A 16,256-nucleotide genomic window follows, 5' to 3' on the forward strand; every position below is an offset into this window, starting at 1 on the left:
CATGTTATCTGTGATGCGCCTTCTGGGTGAGGTAAACAACTATTCCAGTGTGCTGGTTCCTGGAAAACAAGACTTGGTTCCAAAACTGGGAAAGTTTCAGGCAAATAAGGAAGCACTGGTCACCTTACCCCTGGGCCATGATGGGATTGCAGGTGGGGTGGGTGGGTGAGGGGCAGGCGGGAACAGACCTGTGGCCCTTCTACTGTTTTCATTAAAACAACCTCTACAAGACTTCAGGGCGCTCCAGCAGTTGCTTTGACTTAGCTTTGACTCCAACTGCCTGGGTCCAGCTGAGATGCTGGATGATCTTATCCCAGGCAACTTTCAGCTCAGGACATCAATTGCCCCATTTGCTAAAGTGGGATTAGTGATAACAAGCATTTCCATAGAATTCAGAGAACTGGATCAATTAAATCACTTACAATATTATTTGGTCCATAGCAGGTACTCAAAAAGTGCCAGGTATGCAACAGTTAGAACTGGACATGGAACAACAGACTGGTTCCAAATAGGAAAAGGAGTACATCAAGGCTGTATATTGTCACCCTGCTTATTTAACTTATATGCAGAGTACATCATGAGAAACGCTGGGCTGGAAGAAGCACAAGCTGGAATCAAGATTGCCAGGAGAAATATCAGTAACCTGAGATATGCACATGACACCACCCTTATGGCAGAAAGTGAAGAGGAACTCAAAAGCCTCTTGATGAAAGTGAAAGAGGAGAGTGAAAGAGTTGGCTTAAAGCTCAACATTCAGAAAACGAAGATCATGGCATCTGGTCCCATCACTTCATGGGAAATAGATGGGCAAACAGTGGAAACAGTGTCAGACTTTATTTTTCTGGGCTCCAAAATTACTGCAGATGGTGAATGCAGCCATGAAATTAAAAGACGCTTACTCCTTGGAAGGAAAGTTATGACCAACCTAGATAGCATATTGAAAAGCAGAGACACGACTTTGCCAACAAAGGTCCGTCTAGTCAAGGCTATGGTTTTTCCTGTGGTCATGTATGGATGTGAGAGTTGGACTGTGAAGAAAGCTGAGCGCCAAAGAATTGATGCTTTTGAACTGTGGTGTTGGAGAAGACTCTTGCGAGTCCCTTGGACTGCAAGGAGATCCAACCAGTTCATCCTAAAGGAGATCGGTCCTGGGTGTTCTTTGGAAGGACTGATGCTAAAGCTGAAACTCCAATACTTTGGCCACCTCATGGGAAGAGTTGACTCATTGGAAAAAGACTGATGCTGGGAGGGATTGGGGGCAGGAGGAGAAGGGGATGACGGGGGATGAGATGGCTGGATGGCATCACTGACTTGATGGACATGAGACTGAGTGAACTCCGGGAGTTGGTGATGGACAGGAAGGCCTGGCGTGCTGCGATTCATGGGGTCGCAAAGAGTCGGACACGACTGAGCGACTGAACTGAACTGATACCACATATCTTAGCTATTTGAATATTTCATATGTGGCATTTATTAATTGCATAATTTAAATCACAAAGTTTTTTGTTTTTTGTTTTTTGTTTTTCACTTTCAGGGAAACAAGCCTTTTAAAAAGGAAAACTGTCTGATATCCTGGCACCGCTTTTTGGTCTAAGTTGTAATGATAGCTGTGTGTGTGATTCTCTGTGCCTCATCTTCTAAATATTTTCCACAGCTGTTCTTCTTTACTCTGTCATTAAATAATCTGTTTGACTTCAATTTATTTCAGTTCTCAAAATATAAAGCAGACCCTCTCTTTTGTCACATGCAGGAATGGGTCCAGTCCTACTTATTTGCTTATTGAAAGACTATTGGTTTCCTTCTTTATCCAGTAGAAAGGGATGGCCAAAACAAGCACATTTCTGCTTTATTTAACTGCCAGCTGTGGCACTTCCTTTGTCTTGAAAACTGTTTCTCACCCAGAGGTGCTTTGAGCGAGACTCAACAATGGAAAACAATTCACTCATCCCTGCCTCGGGGTCCTGTTTATCCTTCCATTGTCCAGGAAATGACCTGTTTGCTTAACCAGAGGGCTTTCGGTTAAGCCTGTTCGTAAAAGTCCCCTGCTTAGAGATCACAAACATGTGACAATTTTGAATCTGGGGTTTCCTTAAAGATTCCTTACTCCAAATCTCTCAATGTTTTTCAATAGGACGGAGGGATTCAAAAGTAGAAAAAGTACAACTATTTATTCAAGCTGACAAACATTTTTTTCTTCACAATAGGACTGCAAACAGAACTTGATTTCAGGAGTTTGCTGCTCATTCCAACATTGCCTTGAAGGCAGAACCTGTTTCATACCTGTACTCTTAAAGAAACAAGTTCTTTTTTTAAAATCCAATACAAATGCCACCTGTGCAAATTGCCCAACTTCTTTCTTATCTTTCCATTACTTGTTTTTAATGGCTCTAAAGCAGAAGACAACAGAGCTGAATGGCTGAGAATTCAGTTTTGGAGACAGGTTGCCTGAACCTTGGCCTGGCAATAACAGGCAAGTTCCTTCACCTCCCTCATTTCTAATAATAATGAAACTTTAGCATACGGGGTCTCTGGAAGAACAAATGACATAGTAAACACAAGAGACTTAAAACTGGGCTTGGCACTTAGGGAACAAACAGTGCTAATTTCCACTGGACACGTGGATTGTATTTATACCAGACATGTTGCCGGCCAAAGCCTTGGCTTTCTCTGCCCACTGAAGCCAAATAAAAAACACGGAGACAGAATCTGGAGGAAATACAGGATATAGAAAGGTGGCTTTAATTCTCAGCCAGCAAAGAATTGTTGGGGGTGTGTGGCGCACGTGTCTCCAGATCTGCCCCCACCTTTCCATGAGGAGTCTAGGGGCTTATATAAAGAGGAGGGCTTGCAGTTAGGGGTCTGTGGTGTGTAAGGATCTTCCTTACACCTTTGTTCTTTACACCTTCTTCTTCTTGCATTGTTTCAAAAACAGTCATAGGATGGTGTCAGTTACCCAATAATTGAGTCTGGTGGCCCTGCTGCCACCTTCTTTCTGTAATGCAAAAAGAGAAAAACTAGAGGGGTGGTCTGTGAAGAGAGTGTTGTAAAGGAGAGCACCAGATACAGGATGTAATTAGCATCGAGTCAAAGGATAATAGGTGCAAAATGTAGTTCATGCAGAGTTAGGGGCAGAAAAGCAAATTTAGTTACAGGCCACAGATTAGGAACAGTTAAAGTTAAAAACTAGGAGTGACCAGGCCTGCTCACGGTTTCCTTCTTTTTTCTCAGGAAAGAAAAGAAGAACTCATTCGTCTTTTTTTTTTTTTCCTTCTTTTCACTGCAATGGACAGAGTAGGGATTTGGACACTCTCTGAAGCAGGGGTAGGCTACTGGGTAGCTAGTGAGTGTTCATGTCTGCCCAGCTCCCTCATTCCCATCCTCTGGTAACAACTTCAGTCTTTGTGAGAATTGCTTTTGGTGGGCTTGCCCACTCCAGCACCAAATGAATTCACTGACCTACACTTGGCAGATCAGGTCCTTCCTCTGGATTTTACAAATAGACACTATGATCATGATAATGACAGCAATGATTAAAACAGTGAAATCTTTATAAAAGGCACTTACTGTGTGTCAGGCTCAGCTCTAAGCACTTTATAAACTTAACCATCATGACTACCTAAGGAAGTACTAGATCCTACTGAAATAGGCTGGAACCCAGAACCCTTTATCGGAGTGCCTGCAACCTGGACAAAAGTCTCCTCCAGCAACTATATAAAGAATCTAAAGGGACTGAGAAATGGAGTATTTCCTGTCAAATCAGTAAAGAAGGATGTCATTGTTATCAGTGATTGCAGCCCTCCAACCTGAGCCAGAGAGCCCTGAGAAAACTAAGGAAGGAAAAGAATACCTCCCATCTAGCCGTCAAACCCTGCAGCCACTCTCTATGGTGAGCCCCGAGGAAGATCAGGATGTGAAAACACAGAATACTGGCCTCAGATAGGTGAGGTGCATATCAAAGGGATGACTTCAGTGTGCCCAGACTCTTGTGTCTTCCCATACAAAGAAAAGTGTTAAATTCCTTGAGATATCTGGTTCTCCTCTAATTAACAATAACCTTTTCATGTTCAGACTACCTGCCCTTTGTCACAAAACTGCTATAAAACCTGGTCCCCACCTCGGCCCCCACCCCCACCTCCTCGGAGCAGCTCTCTCATTGTTATTTGAGATGCTGCCTCCTGGCTTGAGGTCCTACAAACTCTCACCAAATAAAACATAACTCTCAACGTTTACGTTGTGAATATTTTTTAAGTCTACAGGACTAAAAATAACTGTCCACATACACAGTTGGGGCAATTATGAACAATCAGATACAAAAAGACCAAAAACCAATTTCTGAGGTGCTGGGAGCAAAAGCAAGGTACCTCCCTCCAACCCCTGGCAACCACTAACCTTCTTCATGTCTCTATGGATTTGTCTACTCTGGGTATTTCACATCAACAGAATCATATAATAAAAAGACTTTAAGAAATTATTATTTTCATGCAAGGAAAGGCTTTAGGGGTACTCAAAGCACACACCGACATGCATGATACAGAGTTCAATATTTAAGCATCTTCCTTCTGTAAAGCTCTTACTCAAGCTTTGGGTGTGACATAAAGAGGGATACTATTCACTTTCAGACTTCAAAAAGCATGTATATCATACAGACTATAATTAAGCTACCACAGTTAGGTTAAAAAAAAAATGGTGTAGTACAGACCATTCTATACAGTGCAACTTAATACATAAGCAGTTATTAAAATTCATGTGATTTTAAGTCTTTGGTGGTGTGCTATTTTCAGAGAATTTTATTGCTTAATATATATACTTGGGCTTCCCTCGTGGCTCAGGGGTAAAAGAGTACACCTGTCAATGTGGGAGACTCTGATTTGATCCCTGGTCTGGGAATATCCCTCAGGGCAACTGAGACCTCGCACCACAACCACTGAGTCTGTGCTCTAGAGCCCGGGAGCCACGCCTGAGTGCTAGCGCTGCAACTTCTGAAGCCCATATGCTTTCGAGCCTGTGCTTTGCAACAAGAGAAGCCACCACAATGAGAGCATTGCAACTAGAGGTTAGCCCCCACACACAGCAACTAGAGAAAAGCCTAAGCAGCAAGGAAGAGCCAGCACAACCAAAAAATTTGAAAATACATGTATTTAATTAAGGACATATTCAACCAAGTAACAAATATCTGGGGGAAGAAATGCCCTCCAAAAGTGTCAGACATGGTGTAAAGTGCTAAAAATACAGATCCCCAAGAGCTTACTGAGTCTAGTAAGAATCTGGAGCATTAGCCAGACCCCAAAATTTTCATTTAATGAAAAGAAGGGAAATATGCTGAAATGTTAGGAGGATCTCCTTCTACATTACTGGATTATGGGTCATTGTTACCATACTCTTCTTTTTACTCTCATATTTTCTAGGTGTTTTTTAGAATGAACTCACATTGTTTTAATAGAAAAACAGACTTTGATAAATCTATTCTCTACAGCAAGCTATATATAGAGAAAAAAATCCAAATAATTTGTGGTATGGCTAAATGGACATTTTTTATTATTAAGATGATCTTTCATAAAAAGGATTAATGTTTTAAATGAACTTTTTTCTTTTTTGGTTTTGTTAAGCCTAAAACTAACTGTTATTCTGTTGTTGGCTTTTAAGAATTAAAAATCTTTGAAAGTGTTGCCTAGCTATGGGATTGATATGTCTCAATTTCAAACATTTGTTTCATTGTTCCCCATACATTCATACTTTGGCCTCTTTTCATTCTGATGCTTAAGAGATTATTGCTTTGAGGAATGTGGTTACTCCAATTAAAACCTGGGAATAACTTAGGCTGTGTAGACCAAGTTTCTTGTTCGAGTAAACATCATTAATAAAAAATTTGCTCTGGGAAATGTGTGTTTTATGTAGTTTTGCAGATTTCTATTCCCTGAGGGGGGAAAGCAATTAAGAAGTTAAAGAAGTACATTTACAGTAGAATAAATGCATTCAAACATATATGCTTTCTTCATACATCCAGTTACTATTTATTGAGGGGTTCCTCCGCAATTCAGGAGCCACGGGTTCAATCCCTGGCTCAGGAAGATCCTTTGGAGAAGGAAATGGCAATCCACTCCAGTATTCTTGCCTGGGAAATCCCATGGACAGAGGAGCCTGGAGTGCTACAGTCCATGGGGTTGCAAAGAGTCGGACATGACTGAGCAACGGAGCATGCATGCATCCTGTGTGTCAGGCACAGCACATTGGTTAATTTGTGCAACCCACCTCATAACAAACCAGGATTTAGTTACTGCCATTTCAGACATGGAACTGAAGTCTCTAGCAACCTGTTAATCCCCTAAGATCATAGCGCTGGTTTGAGGAGGAAGTGAAGTTTAAAATCAACTCTTTTGGATTTCCAAATCTATGTTTTTCCTCCATGTTGTATTTTCTTTCATGGAGCAATGAGTAAAAAATATATTTTAAAGTAGACTGGGATTTCTTGATTAACACTACTGACATGCTGGACCAGAAGATTCTCTACTGTGGGGGCTGTCCTATGCATTTCAGGATGTTTTGCAGCTTCCCTGGCTTCCCTGTAAGATGCCAGTATCATCCCCATTTATGATAACCAAAAATGTTTCCAGACATTGCTAAAGCCCCCTGGGGTCAAAGTCATCCCTGGCTAAGAATCATGTACTAAATCATATTCACATTATTCAGTGGGAAAATGATCGGTTTTCAGAAAGATAGAACATAAAGGAATTTCCAAAGTCTGCTTGAAGGAGCTCATGATTATGTCAACATGAAACAAATAGAAACAGATATTGGAGATTTGACAATAATTGGTCTGGTGCAGACAGCTCAGTGAGGTAACTGAGACTTCAGAGCAGCTGTCTGCCAACTTTCCCCTTTCATTCACCACCCTGCCTCTGGGATAACAGCACTGAAAAGTAAGGATTATGTCATATTTACACAAGGAAAGAAGGCTTTTCATTATAACATAAAGGATAGCATAGTCCTTCAGAAACATTAAATCAAGTGAGATAAAAACCCAGAAAAGCAGTCAGGCAGTTAACAACTTTTTTAGAAATGCCAACTCAATGACAGTCATTAGTCCAGACCCCTGGGAATTCTCAAGGAGGGGGGAAAAAAGTAGACTCCTTCATAGAGTTTGAAGTCTAGTAAGGAAGAAAGATATTAGGCAAACGTATTGTGCACAGTTAATTAAATAATTAATAAAAATGTGTGGGCTGCAAAGGATGAATCCTCGTTATGTGTTTTGATGCCCTGCCAAAAAGCACACGATCACCATTTATGCTAGGTATTAAGCCATTATGTCTGAGCTCCAAATTCTTTTCTTTACATTATGCCCTCTGGCTAAGCCTTTTCCAGATGCTTCCATCAGGTGGCTTCCTGCTGGATTCTGTTAACAAGAAGCTTACAGGGAGCTCTGAAGGCAGGAGGAACTGAGAAGACAGTAGGCTTTGCTGGAGTAGGGATTTCCTTCTCTCTCTTTGCTTAGTGTTCTTGTCAAAGTTGCCCCAGCCTTTCAGCCCAATGCAGCAGCTAGTTCCAGCCTCCAGTTCTTTCTGGCAACCCCAGAACAGCTCCATACTCTACAGAGAAGCCAGAAGCAGATGGGAAGTGTCCTTCCTCAGAGCATCTCAATTCTGATAACCTCAAACTCTTTCCTTTTTTTTTTCCACCAGCTCCAGGGGATAATTCACTGGATTAGCTCAGTGCTATGGTTTTTCCAGTAGTCATGTGTGGATGTGAGAGCTGGACCATAAAGAAGCTGAGTGTAGAAGAACTGATGCTTTTGAACTGTGGTGCTGGATAAGACTCTTGAGAGCCCCTTGGACTGCAAGGAGATCAAACCAGTCAATCCTAAAGGGAATCAACTTCGAATAATCACTGGAAGGACTGATGCTTAAGCTGAAGTGCCAATACTTTGGCCACCTGATGCAAAGAGCTGACTCAATAGAAAAGACCCTGATGCTGGGAAAGATCAAGGGCAAAAGGACAAGGGAGCAGCAGAGGACGAGATGGTTGGACGGCATCACCAGCTCAATGGACATGAGTTTGAGTAAGCTCTGGGAGTTGGTAATGGACAGGGAAGCCTGGCGTGCTGCAGTCCATGGGGTCACAAAGAGTCAGACATGACTGAGCGACTGAACTGAACTGAACTGACAAAGTAGAAGCACAGGTATCCTTGTTGTGAACCAAGGCAAGGAGAAGACAATGGCTTCAAGTCATCTGTATTCAACGGGGCAACTTCATAAGACAGAATCAGTGGGCAAGGGGCTTGGGGACAGAGCAGTGAATGAGACAAAGTCCCTATCCCCATAAAACTTGTGATCTAGCAGAAAGAGCTAGACAATAAACAAGTCACAAATGAGTCACATGATTTGGCAGGAATATAAGGTCCACAAGCCAGGTGGTTTACAAGATAAATTCATTTTCCTACAGTTCTGGAAGCCAGAAGTCCAAAATTAAAGTTCTGGGAGGGCTGGGCTCCCTGCAAAGGCTCTAGGGAGGATACTTCTTAGTCTCTTCCAGCTTTTGGGAGCGCCAGGCATCCCTTGGCTTGTGGTCACACTAACTCCTATCTCTGCCTCCATTTTCACATCACCTTTTCTTTTCTGTGTGTCTTTTTTGAGGACACTTTTCTTTGGATTTAGGGCCCACCTCAACAATCCAGGATGGGCTCATCTCAAGATCCTTACCTTAACAACATCTGCAAAAATTCTTCTTCCAAAATCAGTCACATTCATAGCTTCCAGAGATTAAGATGTAGCCGTATTTTTCTGGAGCCGCCATTCAACCCATTACATGAGCAAAGGAAGAAGACAGTGATGAGGCCGGATTAAGGCAGGCAGTTTTAGGTAAGGCTAGGACACACCTCAGTGAACACGAGGGGCAGTCATGGACATCTGAGGGAAGAGCATTCCAGACAAGAGAAAGAACAGGTTGGAAGAGCAGGGTCTTCCACCCCTCCCTTCCTTTCCCACTGCACCCTAAATACATATTTTTTCCTGATTCATGACATATTAATGTTCCCTCTGCATGGAACTCTTTAAATCTGTCTCCATGTAGCAGAAACCTATCATACTCTGCTTTCCATTCCCTTGGCCATGTAGTGCCTTTGGCCCCAGCTGCAGTGGACACTCCTGTAAATTCAGATTCACCTGTGTTCACAGCATTGTGCCCCAAGCTCCCAGTCTCTCCTTCCTCTTTGTGCGTCAGCCCACCTCTGACTCTGTAGGAGCTGCTCAGCCAGAAGTGTGAGGAATTAATGCCCCCAGAGTCTGGAGCCGCTTGATAAATGCTCTTGATGCTTCAAGTAGACATTCTGGCTGGCATTTTATACACTTCCATCTCTTTCCACAGGAATGTAAGCACTGGGAGGGCAGGGACTTTCTGACTCTGCAAATCCAAATATCATCTGTTGAGTGACTCTGTGTGCATTGGTTATTTCAATCCCTCCACAACTCAGGGATTAAAATCTTGATTTTATGAGAAATCATCTCAATATTATTTAATCTTTGCTATTCTGAAATACACTAAAAGTATTATCTACTACACTTTATTCTGGAAAATAAATTAGAATTTCAATGTAAATTGCAGTAATTACACCTCAACCTAATCTTTATTAAAGTAATATAGGGAAAAGTGGAATAAGACTAATGCTATTTCTGTCAAATTAATTTATTTTTAAACTAAAACCCAAAGATTAATTTTAAAAACTCACCTATAAAGCTGAATAACTGGAGTCTTAGGCAACCTGTTAATTCACCAATTATACTCCAAGATCTTCTCCAAAACAGTAAAAAAATTTTTGGCAGTACCACACGTCATGTGGGAGCTTACTTCCCTGACAAGATATCAAAACTGTGCCCCCTGCAGTAGAACTGCAGAGTCTTAACCACTGGACTGCCAGGGAAGTTCCTAAAAAGTGAAATTTAAAATCAAGTTTTCTAGATCCAAATCAATACATTTTTCACTGTATTACACTTTCTTTTACTGAATAATGAAACATAACTTTGGACAACACAGGCCATCAAGTAAAACCTGATTAAATTGTGGAGGCTGAATTCCTTTTATTAAGCTGTGTTTTTCCTAAACCAGGATGCTGCTAAGTTGCTTCAGTCGTGTCTGACTCTGTGCGACCCCATAGATGGCAGCCCACCAGGCTCCCCCGTCCCTGGGATTCTCCAGGCAAGAACACTGCAGTGGGTTGCCACTTCCTTCTCCAATGCATGAAGGTGAAAAGAGAAAGTGAAGTCGCTCAGTCGTGTCCAACTCCTAGCAACCCCATGGACTGCAGCCTACCAGGCTCCTCCGTCCATGGGATTTTCCAGGCAAGAGTACTGGAGTGGGGTGCCACCGCCTTCTCTGAAACCGGGACAGGAAGTAATATTTATTAAGCATCTACATCAGCGTTATTTGATTTCCTCACTAATCACATAATGGAAGATGCACTTTACAAATCCTTTCAGTGATCTGGAAGCCCTCTATTTGACATAGAAGCACTTCCTTTTGCAGGGAAGCTAGGATAGCTGGTTTCAAAAAAAAAAAAAAAAATTAACCTCATCAAAGGCAGTTCAGCTGCCTTCAGTCAAATCAGGCCCAGTTATGATATGGCAGTAACATCATCAGAGCAGTTACAGGAGGTACCATGTGGCCACATGAGAGAATGCTGCCAATCATTAACTGACTCAAAATAAGTGCTAATACAAATGACATTCACTCTGGCTCTCATTTTTAACTATAGTTTTAATCCCTGTTCTGATCTCCTTTGACTCTGTGGATCACAATAAACTGTGCAAAATTCTGAAAGAGATGGGAATACCAGACCACCTGATCTGCCTCTTGAGAAATTTGTATGCAGGTCAGGAAGCCAACAGTTAGAGCTGGACATGGAACAACAGACTGGTTCCAAATAGGAAAAGGAGTACATCAAGGCTGTATATTGTCACCCTGTTTACTTAACTTATATGCAGAGTACATCATGAGAAACGCTGGACTGGAAGAAACACAAGCTGGAATCAAGATTGCCGGGAGAAATATCAATCACCTCAGATATGCAGATGACACCACCCTTATGGCAGAAAGTGAAGAGGAACTAAAACGCCTCTTGATGAAAGTGAAAGTGGAGAGTGAAAAAGTTGGCTTAAAGCTCAACATTCAGAAAATGAAGATCATGGCAGATGGTCCCATCACTTTATGGGAAATAGATGGGGAAACAGTGGAAACAGTGTCAGACTTTATTTTTCTGGGCTCCAAAATCACTACAGATGGTGACTGCAGCCATGAAATTAAAAGATGCTTACTCCTTGGAAGAAAAGTTATGACCAACCTAGATAGCATATTCAAAAGCAGAGACATTACTTTGCCAACAAAGGTTCGTCTAGTCAAGGCTATGGTTTTTCCTGTGATCATGTATGGATGTGAGAGTTGGACTGTGAAGAAGGCTGAGCGCCGAGAATTGATGCTTTTGAACTGTGGTGTTGGAGAAGACTCTTGAGAGTCCCTTGGACTGCAAGGAGATCCAACCAGTCCATTCTGAAGGAGATCAGTCCTGGGATTTCTTTGGAAGGAATGATGCTGAAGCTGAAACTCCAGTACTTTGGCCACCTCATGCGAAGAGTTGACTCATTGGAAAAGACTGATGCTGGGAGGGATTGGGGGCAAGAGGAGAAGGGGACGACAGAGGATGAGATGGCTGGATGGCATCACTGACTCGATGGACGTGAGTCTGAGTGAACTCCGGGAGTTGGTGAGGGACAGGGAGGCCTGGAGTGCTGCGATTCATGGGGTCGCAGAGAGTCGGACACGACTGAGCGACTGATTTGATCTGATCTGATCTCCTTATCTAAAGTAATATTTAAAGGCACCTGGCATTCTATCCAGGATATTTACCTACCTTAAACTATCCCCACAATCATCTAGAAGGTGTGTAACCATTAAAGTCCTCATTTAACAGCAGTATCACAGAAAGTCTTAACTATTGGTGAAGAGAGGGAGATAGGAAAAGTCACAGGCTACTCTTAGGGACACTCTGGGAACAAAAATGTATATAATCAGATGAAGCACAATCACATACACACACACAATGTATATACTTTCAAGGGTGTACACGGAACCCGATAGGTCCAAATATAAAGTTATACAAGAACTTAAGAAATCTTGACTAGGAGATTCAGGCTCAGAGAACCACCAGCAGCAGTAACTTGCCTGAAGTTACCTAAACATGAAGGCTCTAGGTGTGTGGAGATGCATATCTGTTTAACCCCAAAGTCTGCTTCCAAGGGGGCAATACTATGTAATTTCCCAAGAAATGTCAGTTAATTGAAACCCAAGCACATTCAGATTAACCTAGACAGCATAAGGGAGAGCATAACAAATATTAGTCCAACTTCATTAACCTTGGCCCAAGTTCTTCTAACTCAGGAAAGATCTGAAAGTGGGAGCCCTTTTGACTGGGGTACACCTCACGGCGGGACAGTCCGCTTGGCCAAGGGGCAAGTCCTGGCTTTGTCTCATCAATGCTGGTCTGTGGACCCCAATCAGGAGCGGCCAGCTGCCTTTGCTGTTGATTGACGTGATTCCCGTGGTCTGAACATTAGCGAAGCGCTAAGACACCGTGGACACACACCTCCAGGAGGAGACGCAACCTAGGACACCCTAAAGACCACAGTTACCAACAGGCTCTGGATCTAGCTCAACAAAGCCAAGCCTTTTATTTTAGACTTGTCAGTTTTCATTATCTCCACATGAAACGAATAGGGAGCCCCGTGATGGGCACTTGACTGAGAAAATTAAACGAATTTAGCTCTAATCTAGGAAACTGTAGAGAGGCTGGGGCTCTGGGATCTTTTAATTTGCTGATTTAGCCCCATGAAGATGCTTAAATTATAATGATGATTTTTTTATTAAGATGGGAAAAAAAAAACAAACACCAGAGATTGGCATTTCTTTCATAGAGAAACCACGCAGTTGTCTTGGTAGCTTAACATTTTATTTATATTACCTTAATATTCAAGCACACACACAATATTCAAGCATAACTCATTTGGGTCCCAGGTTTTACATTAATATGAATAACAAGAATTTTGAGTCCTGAAATATAGTTTTGTATAGTCCAAAGTTTCATGTTAGAAAATTACCAGCAGATGGCAGTATCTGACAAGGAGTTGGGACAGTTTTCTCCCGGCTCTCCCTCCAACGTAGCCAAAAGTTGCACTTAAAAGCCATGTCCAATGGATGCAAAAATGTAGGCAATGCCTTACAAACACGCACGGTAGCTGATATTAGTTGTTTCAATCCTTTTGAAAAAAATTTAAAAATAATTATTTGAATCCTTTCTCTAAATAGCCCAAATAATGGGTTCAATTTATTTCAATAAATACCATTAACTGTGACATTAACTTATGGTAATATAAATGAATGTCCATCAATAAGAACACTTTTTTAAAATATAGCTTTAATGGGAATGTTCCATCTCTTTGCCTCATGAATTTCTAATAACAATATCATCAGATTTTTTTCAATTCATTATTAATGTGTACCAAGCACTAAATTATATATATACATATATATATGTGTGTATATAGGTATGTGGAGCTAGGCAAACTGCTACACATCTCTCTTTCCCATAGGCACCAAGAAATAATAAACCAAAAGATAATAACCAAGGGTTAGGAGAAAGGAATTTGGAATTTAGAGTCTGTCGGTTCTGATTAGAACTCCAGTTTTAATTAACCTGAAAATTACATTTTACTATTACTACTTTTTTTCCACAGTGTCCTTTCTTTCTGTCTGGTTGAGATTATATCTCAGTAACTGTGCTTTGCAATAAAAAATGACACTATTTTATTCAATAAGTATACCTGAATTTGAGGATACAGTGGTGAAAAAAGCCAAGCCCTTCCTCTATGAAGCTTCCATGCTGGTTATCAGAGACAAACAATAAAGATGTATACAAATAACATACCGGTTGTAGAAGTGATAATTAGTACAAAGAAAATTAAGGTGGGAAAAGAAATGCATAGTGGATACGGAGGTGGGCTGGCGGGGCCTTTGAGAGTTGTTGGCTTTGGGGTTGAGTCCTGGGTGGTCAAAGTGGTGAAAAAATCTGACAGAAGAACATCCATGCTGAGAACAGCAAATGCAAGGGCACTGAGGCAGGAAGGGACTGAGTATAATTAAGGAACTGTGAAGAAGCTCATGGGATGCAGCAAACTGAGTGGGAAAGGGCGACAGAAAATGGAGCCGGAGAGGGAGGCTGAGGTCAGACCATGAAGGGCCTGGAAACCTAGGCTAAAGAATTCTAAGTAAATTTCATTCTACATGTGTGGGGAGACACTGACGGTATAAAGCAGGAGGGTGATAGGGTCTGAGTCACCCTTTGACAGGATGTCCCTATGAACTAGCATCTCCTCATTTTAAACTTAAAGAGATTGAGGTATTCAGTGATTAAGTGATTTGCTCAAGATCACCAAGCTAGGAAGGGATGGGTTCACTGAACTTCACTCATACATGCAGCAAGCTCTTACCACAGCCAGCTGTGAGATCCATACTTATAGTATTAAGAGATGCTATCCTTGCCTTTTAGTTTTAAAATCTAATTGAAGAAATGAGAGAGATTCAGAAAGAGGACACAATTTGAATAAAAACTATTATGTATCAGTTGATAGAAACAACAAAATAACTGGATTAACCAGAATGCAACCATCAATTAATCAGATTTGGGCTTCACCAAAGAAAACAAAGGCATATCTAAAATTTTTAGAAATGTACTCTGATGGACTCACCCTAAGACGATCCCCCAAAGTGCACACCTTGTATAATTTCCTTGCCTTGAACAAGTCCAGGACCTCTGACTTACTTCTAACCAACAGAGCAAAGCAGAAGTGATGAGATGTCACTCCTGTGATTATATTTCTTTATTAAGAATCTATCTTAACAAAAAGGGTAAAGCCTCTCCCTCGAGCTGGCCTTGAAGAAGCAAACTGCCATGATTTCTAAATGGAAATAAATTCTGCCAACTCTGTGAATGAGCTTGGAAGAGAATTCTTCCCTAATTGAGCCTCTGTTGAAACTTCAGCCCCAGCCAACCACTGGATTGCACCAAAGCAGAGAATGCAGTTAAGCCATGCCCAGAGTTGTGAACATAGAAATAGTGAAGTAATAACGTATGTTGTTTTAAGGCACTAAATTTGTGGCAATTTGTTATGCAGCATAAAAAACTAATACTTTCACCAATGTTGAGGAAACCACCGAGGGTTCATGTAGCTTCATCCTAGCTTTGTCTGCATCTCGTGATACTTGAGTGATGGGAATACCAGACCACCTGACTGCCTCTTGAGAAATCTGTATGCAGGTCAGGAAGCAACAGTTAGAACTGGACATGGAACAACAGACTGGTTCCAAATAGGAAAAGGAGTACGTCAAGGCTGTATATTGTCACCCTGCTTATTTAACTTCTATGCAGAGTACATCATGAGAAACGCTGGACTGGAAGAAACACAAGCTGGAATCAAGATTGCCGGGAGAAATATCAATCACCTCAGATATGCAGATGACACCACCCTTATGGCAGAAAGTGAAGAGGAACTAAAAAGCCTTTTGATGAAAGTGGAGAGTGAAAAAGTTGGCTTAAAGCTCAACATTGAGAAAACGAAGATCATGGCATCCAGTCCCATCACTTCATGGGAAATAGATGGGGAAACAGTGGAAACAGTGTCAGACTTTATTTTGGGGGGCTCCAAAATCACTGCAGATGGTGAGTGCAGCCATGAAATTAAAAGACGCTTACTCCTTGAAAGGAAAGTTATGACCAACCTAGATAGCATATTCAAAAGCAGAGACATTACTTTGACAACAAAGGTTCGTCTAGTCAAGGCTATGGTTTTTCCTGTCATCATGTATGGATGTGAGAGTTGGACTGTGAAGAAGGCTGAGCGCCGGAGAATTGATGCTTTTGAACTGTGGTGTTGGAGAAGACTCTTGAGAGTCCCTTGGACTGCAAGGAGATCCAACCAGTCCATTCTGAAGGAGATCAGTCCTGGGATTTCTTTGGAAGGAATGATACTGAAGCTGAAACTCCAGTACTTTGGCCACCTCATGGGAAGAGTTGACTCACTGGAAAAGACTCTGATGCTGGGAGGGATTGGGGGCAGGAGAAGAAGGGGACGACAGAGGATGAGATGGCTGGATGGCATCACTGACTCGATGGACGTGAGTCTGAGTGAACTCCGGGAGTTGGTGATGGACAGGGAGGCCTG

At 41.8% G+C, this 16,256-nt stretch overlaps 1 protein-coding gene across 8 annotated transcripts in view; it reads right to left on the bottom strand.

Annotated features, from left to right (window-relative positions):
• Positions 1 to 16,256, bottom strand: part of LOC129634852 (uncharacterized) — a 103,606-nt gene that overhangs the window by 12,489 nt on the left and 74,861 nt on the right. For 4 of the 8 annotated variants that reach the window (XR_008705947.1, XR_008705945.1, XR_008705946.1 and 1 more), the window contains one exon: positions 12,975 to 13,295. The exons of the other annotated variants lie outside the window; for them this stretch is intronic. Coding sequence is in view for 1 of the 4 variants with exons in the window: in XM_055557230.1 (XP_055413205.1) it covers positions 13,290 to 13,295 (6 nt within the window). In the remaining 3 variants the exon portion in view is untranslated. Of the gene's footprint in view, positions 1 to 12,974; positions 13,296 to 16,256 lie in introns of those variants that run through there. 8 annotated transcript variants of the gene reach the window in all.

This window comes from Bubalus kerabau, chromosome 20 (assembly GCF_029407905.1).
Source record: "Bubalus kerabau isolate K-KA32 ecotype Philippines breed swamp buffalo chromosome 20, PCC_UOA_SB_1v2, whole genome shotgun sequence".
In the NCBI taxonomy this organism is placed as follows: Eukaryota; Metazoa; Chordata; class Mammalia; order Artiodactyla; family Bovidae; genus Bubalus; species Bubalus kerabau.